General features: G+C 43.7%; 1 protein-coding gene across 1 annotated transcript in view; it reads left to right on the top strand.

Annotated features, from left to right (window-relative positions):
• LOC149445015 (putative cation-transporting ATPase 13A4) overlaps positions 1-15,627 on the top strand; it is a 119,255-nt gene that overhangs the window by 14,031 nt on the left and 89,597 nt on the right. Inside the window, exons 4-7 of the mRNA XM_089654308.1 lie at positions 1,368-1,438; positions 5,159-5,239; positions 5,354-5,423; positions 7,773-7,907. Of these exons, the coding sequence (XP_089510434.1) occupies positions 1,368-1,438; positions 5,159-5,239; positions 5,354-5,423; positions 7,773-7,907 (357 nt within the window). The remainder of the gene's footprint in view (positions 1-1,367; positions 1,439-5,158; positions 5,240-5,353; positions 5,424-7,772; positions 7,908-15,627) is intronic.

Raw genomic sequence — 15,627 nt, forward strand, 5'->3', positions numbered from 1 at the left:
ATTGTAGTCCAATCATCCTGGGCTGGAATACCTGTTCACAGGTGCCAGAAGTTGGTTGACTCCATGCAACACGGATGTACAGCAGTTCTCAGAAACAATGCTTATACAACTAAATATTCATTAAGTGATTCAAAGGAAAGAAAAATCTTCAAACATTTTTCAGTTTATATAGTGAATGTTTGAGTTTGTAAAGAAGAATACAAACACTGCTATTTTTTTGAACAGTCTAATATTCACTTTTCTTCAATTTTTTTAGAGGAACAACACAAATTTGATCTATTTTTCTTCATGTTTTGATTTGGAATAGAATGTGTAGTGTTCCCAATGCATTTGTGTGTATGGAAATAAAAGCTATTAGAAGGATTTTGAGCTGTGTTCACTTTTTTCAACACACTGCTATTATTTTGAACACAACTGTACAAAACAAAACAAAGATCCACTCACATGGACAAGTGCCATTCTGTTGCTGTTCTTTTACTCTGCTATTATGCAGTGCCCCCAGCATGCACCTCTGGCAATAAACCTCCTAGCAACTCAGCAATATCACCTCTTATTACACTAACACTCCCTGTAACAGGCATAAGCAAAACAATACTCTGAGCTTACAATGAAAGCAGAACTAACTATTCAAGTTCAAGCTGCCTGCAACCTAACTTAGCTGTGACACTAAATGTAGATTAGGGACACCAGTAGCTTATGGCACGATCCCTACAATATATTAACTTTTGTAGCATATCTTTAAAAATGGTGTGAATAAGTTATGAATAAACTAGTATTTTCTACTATTTCTTTAACAGTTTTGGGTACCCTCCACTCATATTTTGAGTTCCTAATACAAAGGTTCTGATGATGTATTTTCTGAAAAGTTGCCTAATGATCAGCCCCACATTTCCCTTATAACACTCATACAGAACATATCTTTACTACAATGCCACCCAAAGCAAAGCTTTACAACTTTATCCAGAGGACAAATATTAGAGAGATTATACAGCTAGAAACATTGTGATGGCATACATCAGCCGCTTTACACTTCATCAAGGAGCTACATTGTTCTTTGTGGAGAAGGATGGTTTCACCAGACATGGTAGCTGGTTTTCTAGACAACTGTTTCACACCATAGTTTTTAGCAACCCAGGCTCACAAATGTGAAAGTCATTGTACTGAGAACCTTATCTCTTGGATTCTAAGAAAAACAACAAGTATGAATCTTTGTGCCCCAAAACAATAGAACATTAAAATGTTGGACTCTAATACAGTAGGTCATTTGACATTTTTTCTAATTCTGCATATTAAGGAAAACAATATTGTTGATGTTGTTATATTTGTTAACATACGGTTGTTAGTATATGTTACTCTTCAAACCATAGGTGCGTTGCATAACAGTACAGAAAATTAGATATGTCTGGAACACTTTGGAAAGAAATTTTCAGAAAATTGGGTGAGTTCAAACAGTTCAAATTTTATCGAGAAAATGTATGTTAAAGACATTCTGTGAAGAGACCAAAAATGTAGCAGGCTCCAAAACTTTGCCATTATTGTCAAATGACAGACTGTCCACTCTGTTAATGCCAAAGTTTGCCTGTGTTCTTCTGACTCTTGCACATTACTAGTGACCATTGAGACTGCATATTGTAGTGACAGAACAAGGAATAATGCATTGTCTGCCTAACTGAAATGGCATTTGCCCCTAACAACAAAGTTCTTGACGCTACTGTAAGTATCTCTAAATGCTCTTAATTTATATCTGCAACAGTTTATGTTTTTGGTTTTTCTGACATTCTATTGAAAACTGTGCAAAAATGTATATACTGTATATACAGTACTTATGGTAATTGTATATATACTGTATGTACTGTATATACACAAGGGAAGGTTGGAAATGGATAGAGTGTATTATAAATCGTAGTGAAAATCCAGATATGGACATAAAGGCCAGTACCCAACTGGCTGAGGAACTAAATAGATTTTTTGCATGTTTCAAGGTTGCGGACTCTGGGCAAACACATTCTTTAGGCTTGAATCTGGATGATGCTGCACTCTTGGTGCATGAACACGAGGTGTGACAGGCATTCAGGTCCGTGAATATTAGGAAATAGGTTGGTCCAGATGGTGTCCCAAAAAAGGGTGATCAAGGCCTGTGCAAATCAACTTGCAGGGTTCATTACAAAGATATTTAACTGATCACTATCATTAGCTGCAGTTCCAATAACTTATGTCTCAATACAGCAAATACTAAGGAACTGATACTAGATTTCAGGAAGAAGACTGACTTGGCACCATTTTATTTTAAAGGAGAATCAGTATAGTGGGTTCCTGTTTTCAAGTTTTTAGATATTTATATTTCTGAAAATTTAACTTGCACAATGAATGTGACAGCTGTCACTTAGAAGACACAGTAGCATTGATACTTTTAGACTTCTTTGGAAAAGCGGTCTAGGTGTAAACATCCTAGAGCAGGGTGTGTGTGCAGGTTCACAGGGCCCTTATAATGGAGGTTAAGAAACACCTCAGGGCTTCGCCCAACAGAGACAGAAGGTCTCCAACAGAAGTCAGAAAGGCTGCATGTGGCAGTCATAGTATGATTGTCTGCAAGAGACAGCTAATGGCCTGGGGAGTAGACCAGAGAAGCTGTGCGTGTCAGAGAAGCTATAAGCTGTGTGCCTGGAAGAGCTGGTGGTTGGAAGGACCAGTGTCTAGAGCAGCAGTGCTGCTGAAGAGTAGCCAGGTGGGCTAGCATTTTAATTAGGACTGCATATATTTTACTGGAGAAGAACCCCTGTGTGGAAAACCCTTTGTTGGACTTTTGTTTTCGCCTTTCCTTTTAATAAAAGTGGGCTACCAAGCCCTGAAATATAGTTCCAGACTGGGGTGCACTCACTTGAAATCTCATCTACCACAGAGCTAAACATCCCCATGTCACAATATATATATATATATATATATATATATATATATATATATATATATATATATATACACAGTTGTGTTCAAAATAATAGCAGTGTGTTGAAAAAAGTGAATACAGCTCAAAATCCTTCTAATAGCTTTTATTTCCATACACACAAATGCATTGGGAACACTACACATTCTATTCCAAATCAAAACATGAAGAAAAATATATCAAATTTGTGTTGTTCCTCTAAAAAAATTGAAGAAAAGTGAATATTAGACTGTTCAAAAAAATAGCAGTGTTTGTATTCTTCTTTACAAACTCAAACATTCACTATATAAACTGAAAAATGTTTGAAGATTTTTCTTTCCTTTGAATCACTTAATGAATATTTAGTTGTATAAGCACTGTTTCTGAGAACTGCTGTACATCTGTGTTGCATGGAGTCAACCAACTTCTGGCACCTGTGAACAGGTATTCCAGCCCAGGATGATTGGACTACATTCCACAGTTCTTCTCTATTTCTTGGTTTTGCCTCAGAAACTGCATTTTTGATGTCACCCCACAAGTTTTTTATTGGATTAAGATCCGGGGATTGGGTTGGCCACTCCATAACGTCAATCTTGTTGGTCTGGAACCAAGATGTTGCAGGTTTACTGGTGTGTTTGGGGTCGTTGTCTTGTTGGAACACCCATTTCAAGGGCATTTCCTCTTCAGCATAAGGCAGCATGACCTCTTCAAGTATTCTGATGTATTCAAACTGATCCATGATCCCTGATATGCGATAAATAGGCCCAACACCGTAGTATGAGAAACATCCCCATATCATGATGCTTGCGCAACCATGCTTCACTGTCTTTACAGTGTACAGAGACTTGAATTCAGTGTTTGGGGGTCATCTGACAAACTATCTCCGGCCACTAGACCCAAAAAGAACAATCTTACTTTCATCAGTCCACAAAATGTTGCGCCATTTCTCTTTAGGCCAGTCAATGTGCTCTTTGGCAAATTGTAACCTCTTCAGGACGTCTTTTTTTCAACAGTGGGACTTTGCGGGGGATTCTTGCAGATAGCTTGGCTTCACATAGGCGTCTTCTAATTGTAACAGTACTCACAGGCAACTTTAGACCAGGGGCGGACTGACAACTCATGGGGCCCCCGGGTAATAGGGGATCATGGGGTCCCTGTGTCCTTGCCCAAACTCAAAAAAGCCTATGAAAAAGGTACCAGAGGCATCTCATGGGGCCCCCTACTGACCCCGGGCCCTCGGCAGTGCCCGAGTTTCCAAATGGTCAGTCCACCCCTGCTTTAGACCTTCTTTGGTCTTCCTGGAGCTGATTGTTGGCTGAGTCCTTGCCATTTTGGCTATTCTTCTATCCATTTGAATGGTAGTTTTTCACTTTCTTCCACATCTTTCAGATTTTGGTTACCATTTTAAAGCATTTGCAATCATTTTAGCTGAGTAACTTATCATTTTCTGCACTTCTTTATATGTTTTCCCCTCTCCAATCAACTTTTTAATCAAGGTACGCTGTTCTTCTGAACAATGTCTGGAACGACCCATTTTCCTCAGAATTTCAGAGGGAAATGCACTGTAAACAGCATGTACAACATTTGCTGCCTTCCTTCCTTAAATAAGGGCAATAATTGCCACCTGTTTTTCAAAGAATGAATGACCTCACTAATAGAACTCCACACTGCTATTATTTTGAACATGACCCTTTCAAATAGTGATCCAATTACACAGAATCAGCAGCATGCATGTCATGACTGTTGGGTCTGTTGGATTTCTATTACTCTACTACACCTGCTAGTAAATTATTTGCCATGTAGAAATATCATTTCTACCAAAAACAGTGATTGATCAGGTTAGTGATGTCTGACTGCTATTATTTTGATCACAACTGTATATACATATGCACATATATTTTAGCAAAAGATACTTCCCTTTTGTTCCACAGAAAACTGGAACTTCCAACTGGCTAGCTGATAAAGAAAGAGTCACTGCTGATGGCTCAGAATTTTCCACTTCTTATTGTAAACAACATGCTATAAAGCAAAGCCTACAAATATGAATAGGTGTCTAAGGTTCCACTTGCTGGCTAAAATGAATAATGCAATAAATCCCATCTACCTTACTAAAACAATAAAACATATATGAATGTTTTCTGCCCATAATAAACAAAGAAACCATGTAGAAAACCTCCATACCTGTTTACTTTAAATTATACAATTAATGGTATAATTCCTGATATGTTCATATTTCAGCATTTTAGAAGATGAGTACTCTTGCTCAGATTTACACACACATTTTGGCTCTGGTTTCACTCAAGAGGAGCAAGAGATCCGGTAAGCGTTTAAGACAATATGCATTCATTTATAATATAACTAGTTAGTGAGCAACATATCAGTCAATCTTTTGTGTTTTCTTGTATTAATATAACTTGTCTCATTTATAAACAGAAAGCAAATATGTGGCTTAAATGCAATTGATGTAGAAATTACCCCAATCTGGAAGCTGCTTTTCAAAGAGGTGAGAGACTTTTGAACAGAAGAACAATATTGCTACATGAGAACAATGCCGTATTTACAGACAGAGCAGTATCAATCATGTCTAAATAAAGGTGTGTAGTAATGCACGGATAATCCTATAAACAGTGTTCATGCACAAGATTTAAGAAGTGTTTAGTGAATTCCCTTCCACCATTTTCACCTGGCTAGCAATCAGTGTTCAGCAATATAAATTATCAAAGTTGTCACTTGTTGCTCTAGCAATAAAAGACTCTATTCATCCTGAAATAAAAGGTGCTGCTGGTTCTCAGAAAATTATTATTGTTTAGCTTGAAAGCAGGGCCAACCATGACAGATTCACCCACTCATTCCACTAAGGGGCTCGCTTCAGAAGAGGGCTAACTAAGGCCTGAACTCACCGGCCACTCACAGTCCACAGGCTACGCAGAACTCCATTTTTGCAGCTGGTGTGCACATATGGCGGGTAATAAACCCTTCACTCACTATACTCCTGATCAATATAGCAATGATCCTCTAATGGGGGACACTCAGCAAGGCCTTGCATATTCCTCATGGTTACAGGATACAACGATGCTGCTCAGTCTGCCAGACACCTTGAGGCCCATGTGAAATGGGGGCCCAGGTCACTTGCTGCATGCTGCAAGGAGAGGGTTAGCTGCTCACTGAAAAAAGGGGGATCTCATCTCTTCTCCACCATCGGCCCCAGTCCAACCAAGTTTGCACTAGTGATGTCTCTCTGGGATACTGTTCCCACCATATGTTCATCCATGAGGTGCATCAATCTAGCATTATTATCCAACAGTATGTTACCCCAAATCACATCTCCAGTGGTAACAAACATCCACTTAAATCACTTCAAAGCAGCCAGAGGCTTGGTACAACTCAATTTTTTTTGTACTAGAGGTAGTTAATAATAACAAACCATAATAAAATAATACCCCTTCCAAAAGCAATAAGACATTTCTCATAACCCAGTATAGGGGTGCCCATCCAGGGGTAGCAAGAATTGCATTAAGTCCTTAGTTAATTTCTTCAACCAGGCTCCTCTATTTCCGCATAGTGTATATATTGTAGGAATGAGAGGGGTAATCCGGTGGCTGGGAGACAGTTCATTCAATTTAAAATCTTAACTTAACTTAAAAAATACAGTTCCTACATACAGCAGGTTACCTTCAGCTTTAAAGCTACAGCAGGTCACAATCCACTTATGGAGCCCTGCCAACCGAATTCAAGTCTCCTCACCACTGATAGCATAACAGCCATAAAACATTTCCTCTGACTAGCTGCTTAATAATCAGGCCTGAAAGGGAAGTACCTGCCCTCTTCAGTTAACCCTCTCTTAACTCAGCCCCAGGTTGATCCTCTACTATATACACTCACCAGCCACTTTATTAGGTACACCTGTTAAATTGCTTGTTAACAGAAATTGCTAATCGTCCAATCACATGGCAGCAATCCAATGCATTTAGGCATCTAGATGTGGTGAAGTTGACTTGCTGAAATACAAACTGAATATCAGAATGGGGAAGAAAGTAGATTTAAGTGACTTTGAACATGGCATGGTTCTGCTGATCTGCTGGGATTTTCACGCACAGCCATCTCTAGGGTTTACAGAGAATGGTCTGAAAAACAGAAAATATCTATTGAGCGGCAGGTGTGTGCATGAAAATACCTTGTTGATGTCAGAGGTCAGAGGAGAATGGGCAGACTGGTTTGAGAGGATAAATAGGCAACAGTAACTCATGTCAATATTGACAAAATCTCTGAAGAATGTTCCCAACACCTTGCTGAATCTATGCTACGAAGAATTAAGGTAGTTCTGAAGGCAAAGAGGGGATCCAACCTGGAACTAACAAGGTATACCTAATAAAGTGGCCAGTGAGTGTGTGTGTATATATATATATGCTTGTTAAAGCTTACAATCTAAAAAGGAGGGTCAAGTGATACAAAAGGTAATTACTGTGGGGGATGAGCTGATGGAGAAAGTGGAAATACAGTTATTGGGTGCATCGCCTAAATGTGGACAGAGTAGAAGATAGATGGGCAGATTGGGGTAGGGAGTTTTATAGAATGGGAGATGCTCAGGAGAAGTCCAGGAGGCAGGCATGAGAGAAGGTGACAAGGGTGCTAGAGAGTAGGAGGTCTTGAGAAATGAAGAGAACGATTTGGTTGGTATTTTGAGACTGGATTAGTGATATAACGGGGGCAAAGCTGTGGATATTTTGAACTTAATTCACTGGGTGAGTGGCAGCCAATAGAGGAATTGGCACCTTGGGTGGACTGTTTTCTCCTTGGCAAAGCTGCAGTTTCAATATATATAAACACTGACTTTAATTTATGCCTTACACAGGTTTTAAATCCTTTCTACGTTTTCCAAGCCTTTTCACTGAGTCTTTGGTTTGCTACTGGCTATACTGAATATTCAGCAATTCTTGTTGTTATCACACTCTTGTCTATTTTGGCCACAGTCTACAGTCTCAGAAAGGTAGGTGCATTTAGCTGATATTATTGTAAATCATGCCCTAAAAGAAACCTTTGATGAGAAAAACATTGGAAGTCCATGTTACATGTCAGGGTCTAAGGTTCTAAGTAAAAATAAAAGTGGGGTCCCATATGCTATTGCTCCCTACCCCCCCGACATGCAGTGACGGTGGACTCACTGCACAGAGCGGGGAGAGCAGCTGGAACTAGACTGGGCTGTTTGCTTGTATGTTTCTGGTCCCCTCTTCCACTGCCACTGCAGAGAAGGAGACAGAACAGCTCTCACAGAGGATCATTCCACCCGCTTACCCCCTCCTCGCAAGTAAACAGCAGCAGAACCAGTTAGGAGGGACTATAAGGAGATGCCGGCATGGTCATGTAGTCCCGGAGAGTGTACTGTCCATTAGAGTCAATAAGGAAGGGACTTTAGCCACCATCTAGTTTTGTGGATCAGAGGAGGAGAGAGAAGAACTTTGCTTGGTGGCAACCTCTCAGGATGTGTGGAACATGTGGTACAGTGCCCTTCCAGAGAGAGAGACTGCGTCGCTAGAAAAAGTCACCAAGCGAGTACCACATGGGGAACCAGAGAGTCAGAGCCATATCCTGAGCATGGAAAGATGGAGGCATTGCCAGAATACAGACTTTGCTGTACCACAGACAGGATTCGCCCCAGTCTCCAGAGTGAGCAGACACCAATTAAAGGGACAACTGCTGCCATATTAATGGGTTTGTTGAGGGGGCTTTGTGGCTATTACTTGCTACCACCGCTAGAGACTGAGACTTAGAAACAACCTAACCAGCGACCTTATGGCTTTAATGGCAGTCAGGCCCTACTGACTGCCATTAAAGGGCGCCAACAGTTACTGAGCCCCAACATTTGTCCAGCTGCAGAGTCAGCACTAAAAGCTGCCTCCTTACAGTTGGTACTTAGAGACCTTTAGCGCCTTTGCTTAGTTAAGAGGAACCTCATAGGAGACATTGCATTCTACCACAGCCAATTCCTCAGAGTGCGCTCCAAACCAATAGTAGTATCACTCATACTGCATTTAATGTTTATTTACATTGTTTATTGCTTATTTTTCAAATTCACGTACTGATTTCAGTTAGTGATATGGAACCCGATCTTAACCATTTTGGTGTAGTTATTACTAGAGATGAGCGAATCGAAGTATCCGAAGTGGAATTCGAGTCGAATATCGGAAAAATTTCGATTCGTGCCGAATCCGAAAAACAGCCTAATTCGGACGCGCGAATCGAAATTTTTCCGAAAATGGCGGCTGACATGTGCGGCGACGGAGCGGGGATGTCGGGGAAGGCGCGCAGACAAGGCGCGCTGCCCCATAATGCATTCCTCAACGACATGTGATCGCATCAGCCAATCAGCAGCCAGCCAGCCAGCACTGTGTAATGGTCGAGGTATATATAGCGGCCATTTTGGAAATCTTCATTTGCCTGCAGTCATTGAACAGAGGCAGACCGCTCTGTACTAGGGACAGGGACAGAGTTAGGGCCACAGAAACGAGAATTGGGGACAGAGAGAAGTTACTTAGGGACAGAGAACCATTACTCAGGGACACAGACTTGTTAATGAGGGCCACAGAATCGTTATTTAGGGACAAAGAAACGCTAGTTAGGGCCACAGAATTCATACTCAGGGACAGACAGAATTTTCACTCAGTACCAGAGAATTGTTACTTAGGGCCACAGAAACGTTATTAGGGCCACAGAATTTTTACTCAGGGACAGACAGAATTGTTACTGAGTGCCAGAGAATTGTTACTCAGGGACAGACAGAATTGTTACTGAGTGCCAGAGAATTCTTACTCAGGGCCACAGAATTCATACTCAGGGACAGACAGAATTGTTACTCAGGGACAGACAGAATTGTTACTGAGTGCCAGAGAATTGTTACTCAGGGACAGACAGAATTGTTACTGAGTGCCAGAGAATTGTTACTCAGGGACAGACAGAATTGTTACTGAGTGCCAGAGAATTGTTACTCAGGGACAGACAGAATTGTTACTGAGTGCCAGAGAATTGTTACTCGCACAGACACAAAATTGTTACTTGCACAGACACAGAATTGTTACTCGCACAGACAGAATTGTTACTCAGGGCCACAGAATTCATACTCAGGGACAGACAGAATTGTTACTGAGTGCCAGAGAATTGTTACTCAGGGACAGACAGAATTGTTACTGAGTGCCAGAGAATTGTTACTCAGGGACAGACAGAATTGTTACTGAGTGCCAGAGAATTGTTACTCAGGGACAGACAGAATTGTTACTGAGTGCCAGAGAATTGTTACTCGCACAGACACAAAATTGTTACTTGCACAGACACAGAATTGTTACTCGCACAGACACAGAATTGTTACTCAGGGCCACAGAATTCATACTCAGGGACAGACAGAATTGTTACTGAGTGCCAGAGAATTGTTACTCAGGGACAGACAGAATTGTTACTGAGTGCCAGAGAATTGTTACTCAGGGACAGACAGAATTGTTACTGAGTGCCAGAGAATTGTTACTCGCACAGACACAAAATTGTTACTTGCACAGACACAGAATTGTTACTCGCACAGACACAGAATTGTTACTCAGGGCCACAGAATTCATACTCAGGGACAGACAGAATTGTTACTGAGTGCCAGAGAATTGTTACTCAGGGACAGACAGAATTGTTACTGAGTGCCAGAGAATTGTTACTCAGGGACAGACAGAATTGTTACTGAGTGCCAGAGAATTGTTACTCGCACAGACACAAAATTGTTACTTGCACAGACACAGAATTGTTACTCGCACAGACACAGAATTGTTACTGAGTGCCAGAGAATTGTTACTCAGGGACAGACAGAATTGTTACTGAGTGCCAGAGAATTGTTACTCAGGGACAGACAGAATTGTTACTGAGTGCCAGAGAATTGTTACTCAGGGACAGACAGAATTGTTACTGAGTGCCAGAGAATTGTTACTCGCACAGACACAAAATTGTTACTTGCACAGACACAGAATTGTTACTCGCACAGACACAGAATTGTTACTCAGGGCCACAGAATTCATACTCAGGGACAGACAGAATTGTTACTGAGTGCCAGAGAATTGTTACTCAGGGACAGACAGAATTGTTACTGAGTGCCAGAGAATTGTTACTCAGGGACAGACAGAATTGTTACTGAGTGCCAGAGAATTGTTACTCGCACAGACACAAAATTGTTACTTGCACAGACACAGAATTGTTACTCGCACAGACACAGAATTGTTACTCAGGGCCACAGAATTCATACTCAGGGACAGACAGAATTGTTACTGAGTGCCAGAGAATTGTTACTTAGGGACAGACAGAATTGTTACTGAGTGCCAGAGAATTGTTACTCAGGGACAGACAGAATTTTTACTGAGTGCCAGAGAATTGTTACTCGCACAGACACAAAATTGTTACTTGCACAGACACAGAATTGTTACTCGCACAGACACAGAATTGTTACTCAGGGCCACAGAATTCATACTCAGGGACAGACAGAATTGTTACTGAGTGCCAGAGAATTGTTACTCAGGGACAGACAGAATTGTTACTGAGTGCCAGAGAATTGTTACTCAGGGACAGACAGAATTGTTACTGAGTGCCAGAGAATTGTTACTCGCACAGACACAAAATTGTTACTTGCACAGACACAGAATTGTTACTCGCACAGACACAGAATTGTTACTCAGGGCCACAGAATTCATACTCAGGGACAGACAGAATTGTTACTGAGTGCCAGAGAATTGTTACTCAGGGACAGACAGAATTGTTACTGAGTGCCAGAGAATTGTTACTCAGGGACAGACAGAATTGTTACTGAGTGCCAGAGAATTGTTACTCAGGGACAGACAGAATTGTTACTGAGTGCCAGAGAATTGTTACTCAGGGACAGACAGAATTGTTACTGAGTGCCAGAGAATTGTTACTCGCACAGACACAAAATTGTTACTTGCACAGACACAGAATTGTTACTCGCACAGACACAGAATTGTTACTCAGGGCCACAGAATTCATACTCAGGGACAGACAGAATTGTTACTGAGTGCCAGAGAATTGTTACTCAGGGACAGACAGAATTGTTACTGAGTGCCAGAGAATTGTTACTCAGGGACAGACAGAATTGTTACTGAGTGCCAGAGAATTATTACTCGCACAGACACAAAATTGTTACTTGCACAGACACAGAATTGTTACTCGCACAGACACAGAATTGTTACTGAGTGCCAGAGAATTGTTACTCAGGGACAGACAGAATTGTTACTGAGTGCCAGAGAATTGTTACTCAGGGACAGACAGAATTGTTACTGAGTGCCAGAGAATTGTTACTCAGGGACAGACAGAATTGTTACTGAGTGCCAGAGAATTGTTACTCGCACAGACACAAAATTGTTACTTGCACAGACACAGAATTGTTACTCGCACAGACACAGAATTGTTACTCAGGGCCACAGAATTCATACTCAGGGACAGACAGAATTGTTACTGAGTGCCAGAGAATTGTTACTCAGGGACAGACAGAATTGTTACTGAGTGCCAGAGAATTGTTACTCGCACAGACACAAAATTGTTACTTGCACAGACACAGAATTGTTACTCGCACAGACACAGAATTGTTACTCAGGGCCACAGAATTCATACTCAGGGACAGACAGAATTGTTACTGAGTGCCAGAGAATTGTTACTCAGGGACAGACAGAATTGTTACTGAGTGCCAGAGAATTGTTACTCAGGGACAGACAGAATTGTTACTGAGTGCCAGAGAATTGTTACTCGCACAGACACAAAATTGTTACTTGCACAGACACAGAATTGTTACTCGCACAGACACAGAATTGTTACTCGCACAGACACAGAATTGTTACTCAGGGCCACAGAATTCATACTTAGGGACAGACAGAATTGTTACTGAGTGCCAGAGAATTGTTACTCAGGGACACCTAATCGTTGAATTAAATAGTATGTCAGACAACATGCAGAGGAGTGGCAGAGGAGGCAATGTTTTAGGAGCGAGCAGACGTGGCAGCAGAGGAAGGGGTCGAGGCAGCAGTATTCGCAGCCAGAGGCCAGTGCTCCCGGTGTCATCCAGCGGTCGTGTCTCCACCGACAACCCTGCCGTCATTGATTGGTTGGCTCGGTCGTCTTCCTCTTCCCAGGTCACCTCTGACACCTACAGCCAACGGTCGGTGGGTACGTCAGACACAACCGTTAGTTGGCATGGCCCGGGAGCAAGCCCACTGAAATCACGTGTCCTCTACCTGCCCCTGTCCTTTGCTGTTCCCTCACCAAGCGAAGTATCGCATGCTGTGGGCTCAGCCCCACTGTACAGTGAGGAAGAGCTAACAGAGGGCGGTCAGGAACGGGGGGAGACATCGGCCTTTTCAGCAGCCAAGCGAACAAGTACTGGCGAGGAGAGTGGCTCGGTAGCCGGTCTAGAGACAGGTCTGTCTCCTGACCCAGACGCAGCCGAGGGGGCTAGTAGTGAGGCGGAGACCCTACTTGATGATGAGGAGGTTGATCGCACTTGGCAGCCTCGTCGTCATCAGGCAATTTCTTCCGCATCATCAGGAGAAGAGGGTGGCAGCTTGGCAGCGAGCAAAACAGTCGGTGGGTTGCCCAGGAGACAGCAGCAGGGTCGCATCAGTGTCAGTGGAGCCAAACGTCCACGGAGTAGAGCACCAGCTCCACTGCAGCCTACCACCACGGCCAGTAGTGGTGCCGGTGCGCACGGAGGAAGTAGCAGTCAGCCAGTGAAGAGTAGCGGGGGCAAAGTTTCCTACTCGGTGGTGTGGCAATTTTTCCTCAAGCCGCCCGAGGAAGTAAACGTAGCCGTATGTCGACTATGTGGCCAGAAATGCAAGCGTGGCCAGGGGGCCCATGTTGGGACTACAGCGTTGCGTCAGCATATGCAGCGTCACCATTCGGTGGCCTGGGAAAACCGTGATAAACATACGGCGGTTCTGCCTGCCCCAGCCCCCGCTCCATCACCCGCTCCGTTACTTGCTCCGTCACCCGACGTCGTCAATCGCCCTCTATCAGCCAGTCAAGGCTCCAACACCTCTGCTGAGGGGAGTTGTCGCTCGTTGGCATCTTCCGCTCGTTCAGATGCTCCTTCTCCTGCTACTCCTCTTCTCGGATTCCGTCAACAGTCTTTCTTGGAATCCGTATCCAAGAGACAACAGTTTGCGAGCACGCACCCGACGGTGCAAAAGCTGAACGTCCTCCTGTCCAAGTTGCTGGTGCTGCAGTCCCTCCCTTTCCAACTGGTGGACTCAGCACCTTTCCGAGAAATGATGGCTTGTGCCGCGCCGCGGTGGAGAGTGCCAAGCCGTCATTTCTTTGCCCAAAAGGCAGTGCCAGCCCTGCATTCACATGTAGAAGAGATGGTGGGCCAGTCTTTGAGCATGTCGGTCTCTGCCAAAGTGCACGGCAGCGCCGACGTGTGGAGCTGTAACTACGGTCAGGGACAGTACATGTCATTTACGGCCCACTGGGTGAACGTGGTGCCGGCACAGCCGCACCAGCAACTTGGACAGGTCACGACGCTTTTGCCTCCACGTTTGCACGTCCTTGGTCCAGCAAGCATGTCCGCCTCTACCACCTCTTTTTCCGCCGTGTCCTCAGCCGCCACCCCCGTGCCAAGTCCCATTACCCGACCGGCATATCACATGTGCAGGGCGCAACGGTGTCACGCTGTGCTGCACCTGGTATGCCTTGGCGAACGTAGTCACACAGGGGAGGAACTGCTGAGTGTAATGAACAGAGAAATCGACAGATGGCTGTCTCCGCGCAAACTAAAAATCGGAACCATGTTGACTGACAACGGAAAGAACATGGTGTCTGCTCTGCGTCAAGGAAGGTTGTGCCATGCGCCATGCATGGCTCACGTGTTCAATCTGGTTGTCAAGCGGTTCCTAAAATCCACCATCCCACTGCAAGACATCCTTAAAATGTCACGTAAACTGTGCATGCATTTCAGCCATTCCTACACCGCAAAGAACACCCTCCTTGAGCTGCAGCGGCAGAACGGAATTCCACAGCATCGCCTGATCTGCGACGTTGCAACAAGGTGGAATTCAACCCTACACATGTTAGACCGCCTTTACGAGCAGCGAAAGGCCATCACCGATTTCCTGATGTTACAAGCGGATAAAGGTACTCCCCTGTGTAACTTAGATGTCAGCCATTGGCAGCTCATGCGTGACACCTGCCGCTTGCTCAGGCCCTTTGAGGAGGCCACGCTATTCGTGAGTCGGCAGGACTATGGGATGAACGACGTCATTCCTCTGTTGCACGTCCTGGAACAAATGCTGTTAACAATGGCTGGTCAGGGTGCGGTAGACGTGGCGCACAGATCTCAACGCCACATGACCCCTGTGGGGGCAGGACAGGAAGAAGAGGAGGAGGTAGAGGAGGACATTTGTGCTCAGGAATTATTGAGTGAAATGGGTGGTTTTTCCACTCAGCGGACAGGAGTGGAGGAGCAGGAGCATCTGGTAGAGGAGGAGGAGGAGGAGACAGAGGACCCAGACGCACCGTGGCAGTATGCTGTGGAGATGGAGGCAGGGAGTCCCTCGCATTCCTTGGCACAAATGGCCCATAGCATGCTCGGTTGCTTGCGTAGCGACAGCCGAATAATAACCATCAGACAGAGGGATGACTTTTGGCTGTCCACCTTGTTGGACCCTCGCTACCGGTCCAAA

Source organism: Staurois parvus, unplaced genomic scaffold (genome assembly GCF_062004578.1).
Source record: "Staurois parvus isolate SC_StPar_1 unplaced genomic scaffold, SC_StPar_1.0 ptg000750l, whole genome shotgun sequence".
Lineage (NCBI taxonomy): Eukaryota > Metazoa > Chordata > Amphibia > Anura > Ranidae > Staurois > Staurois parvus.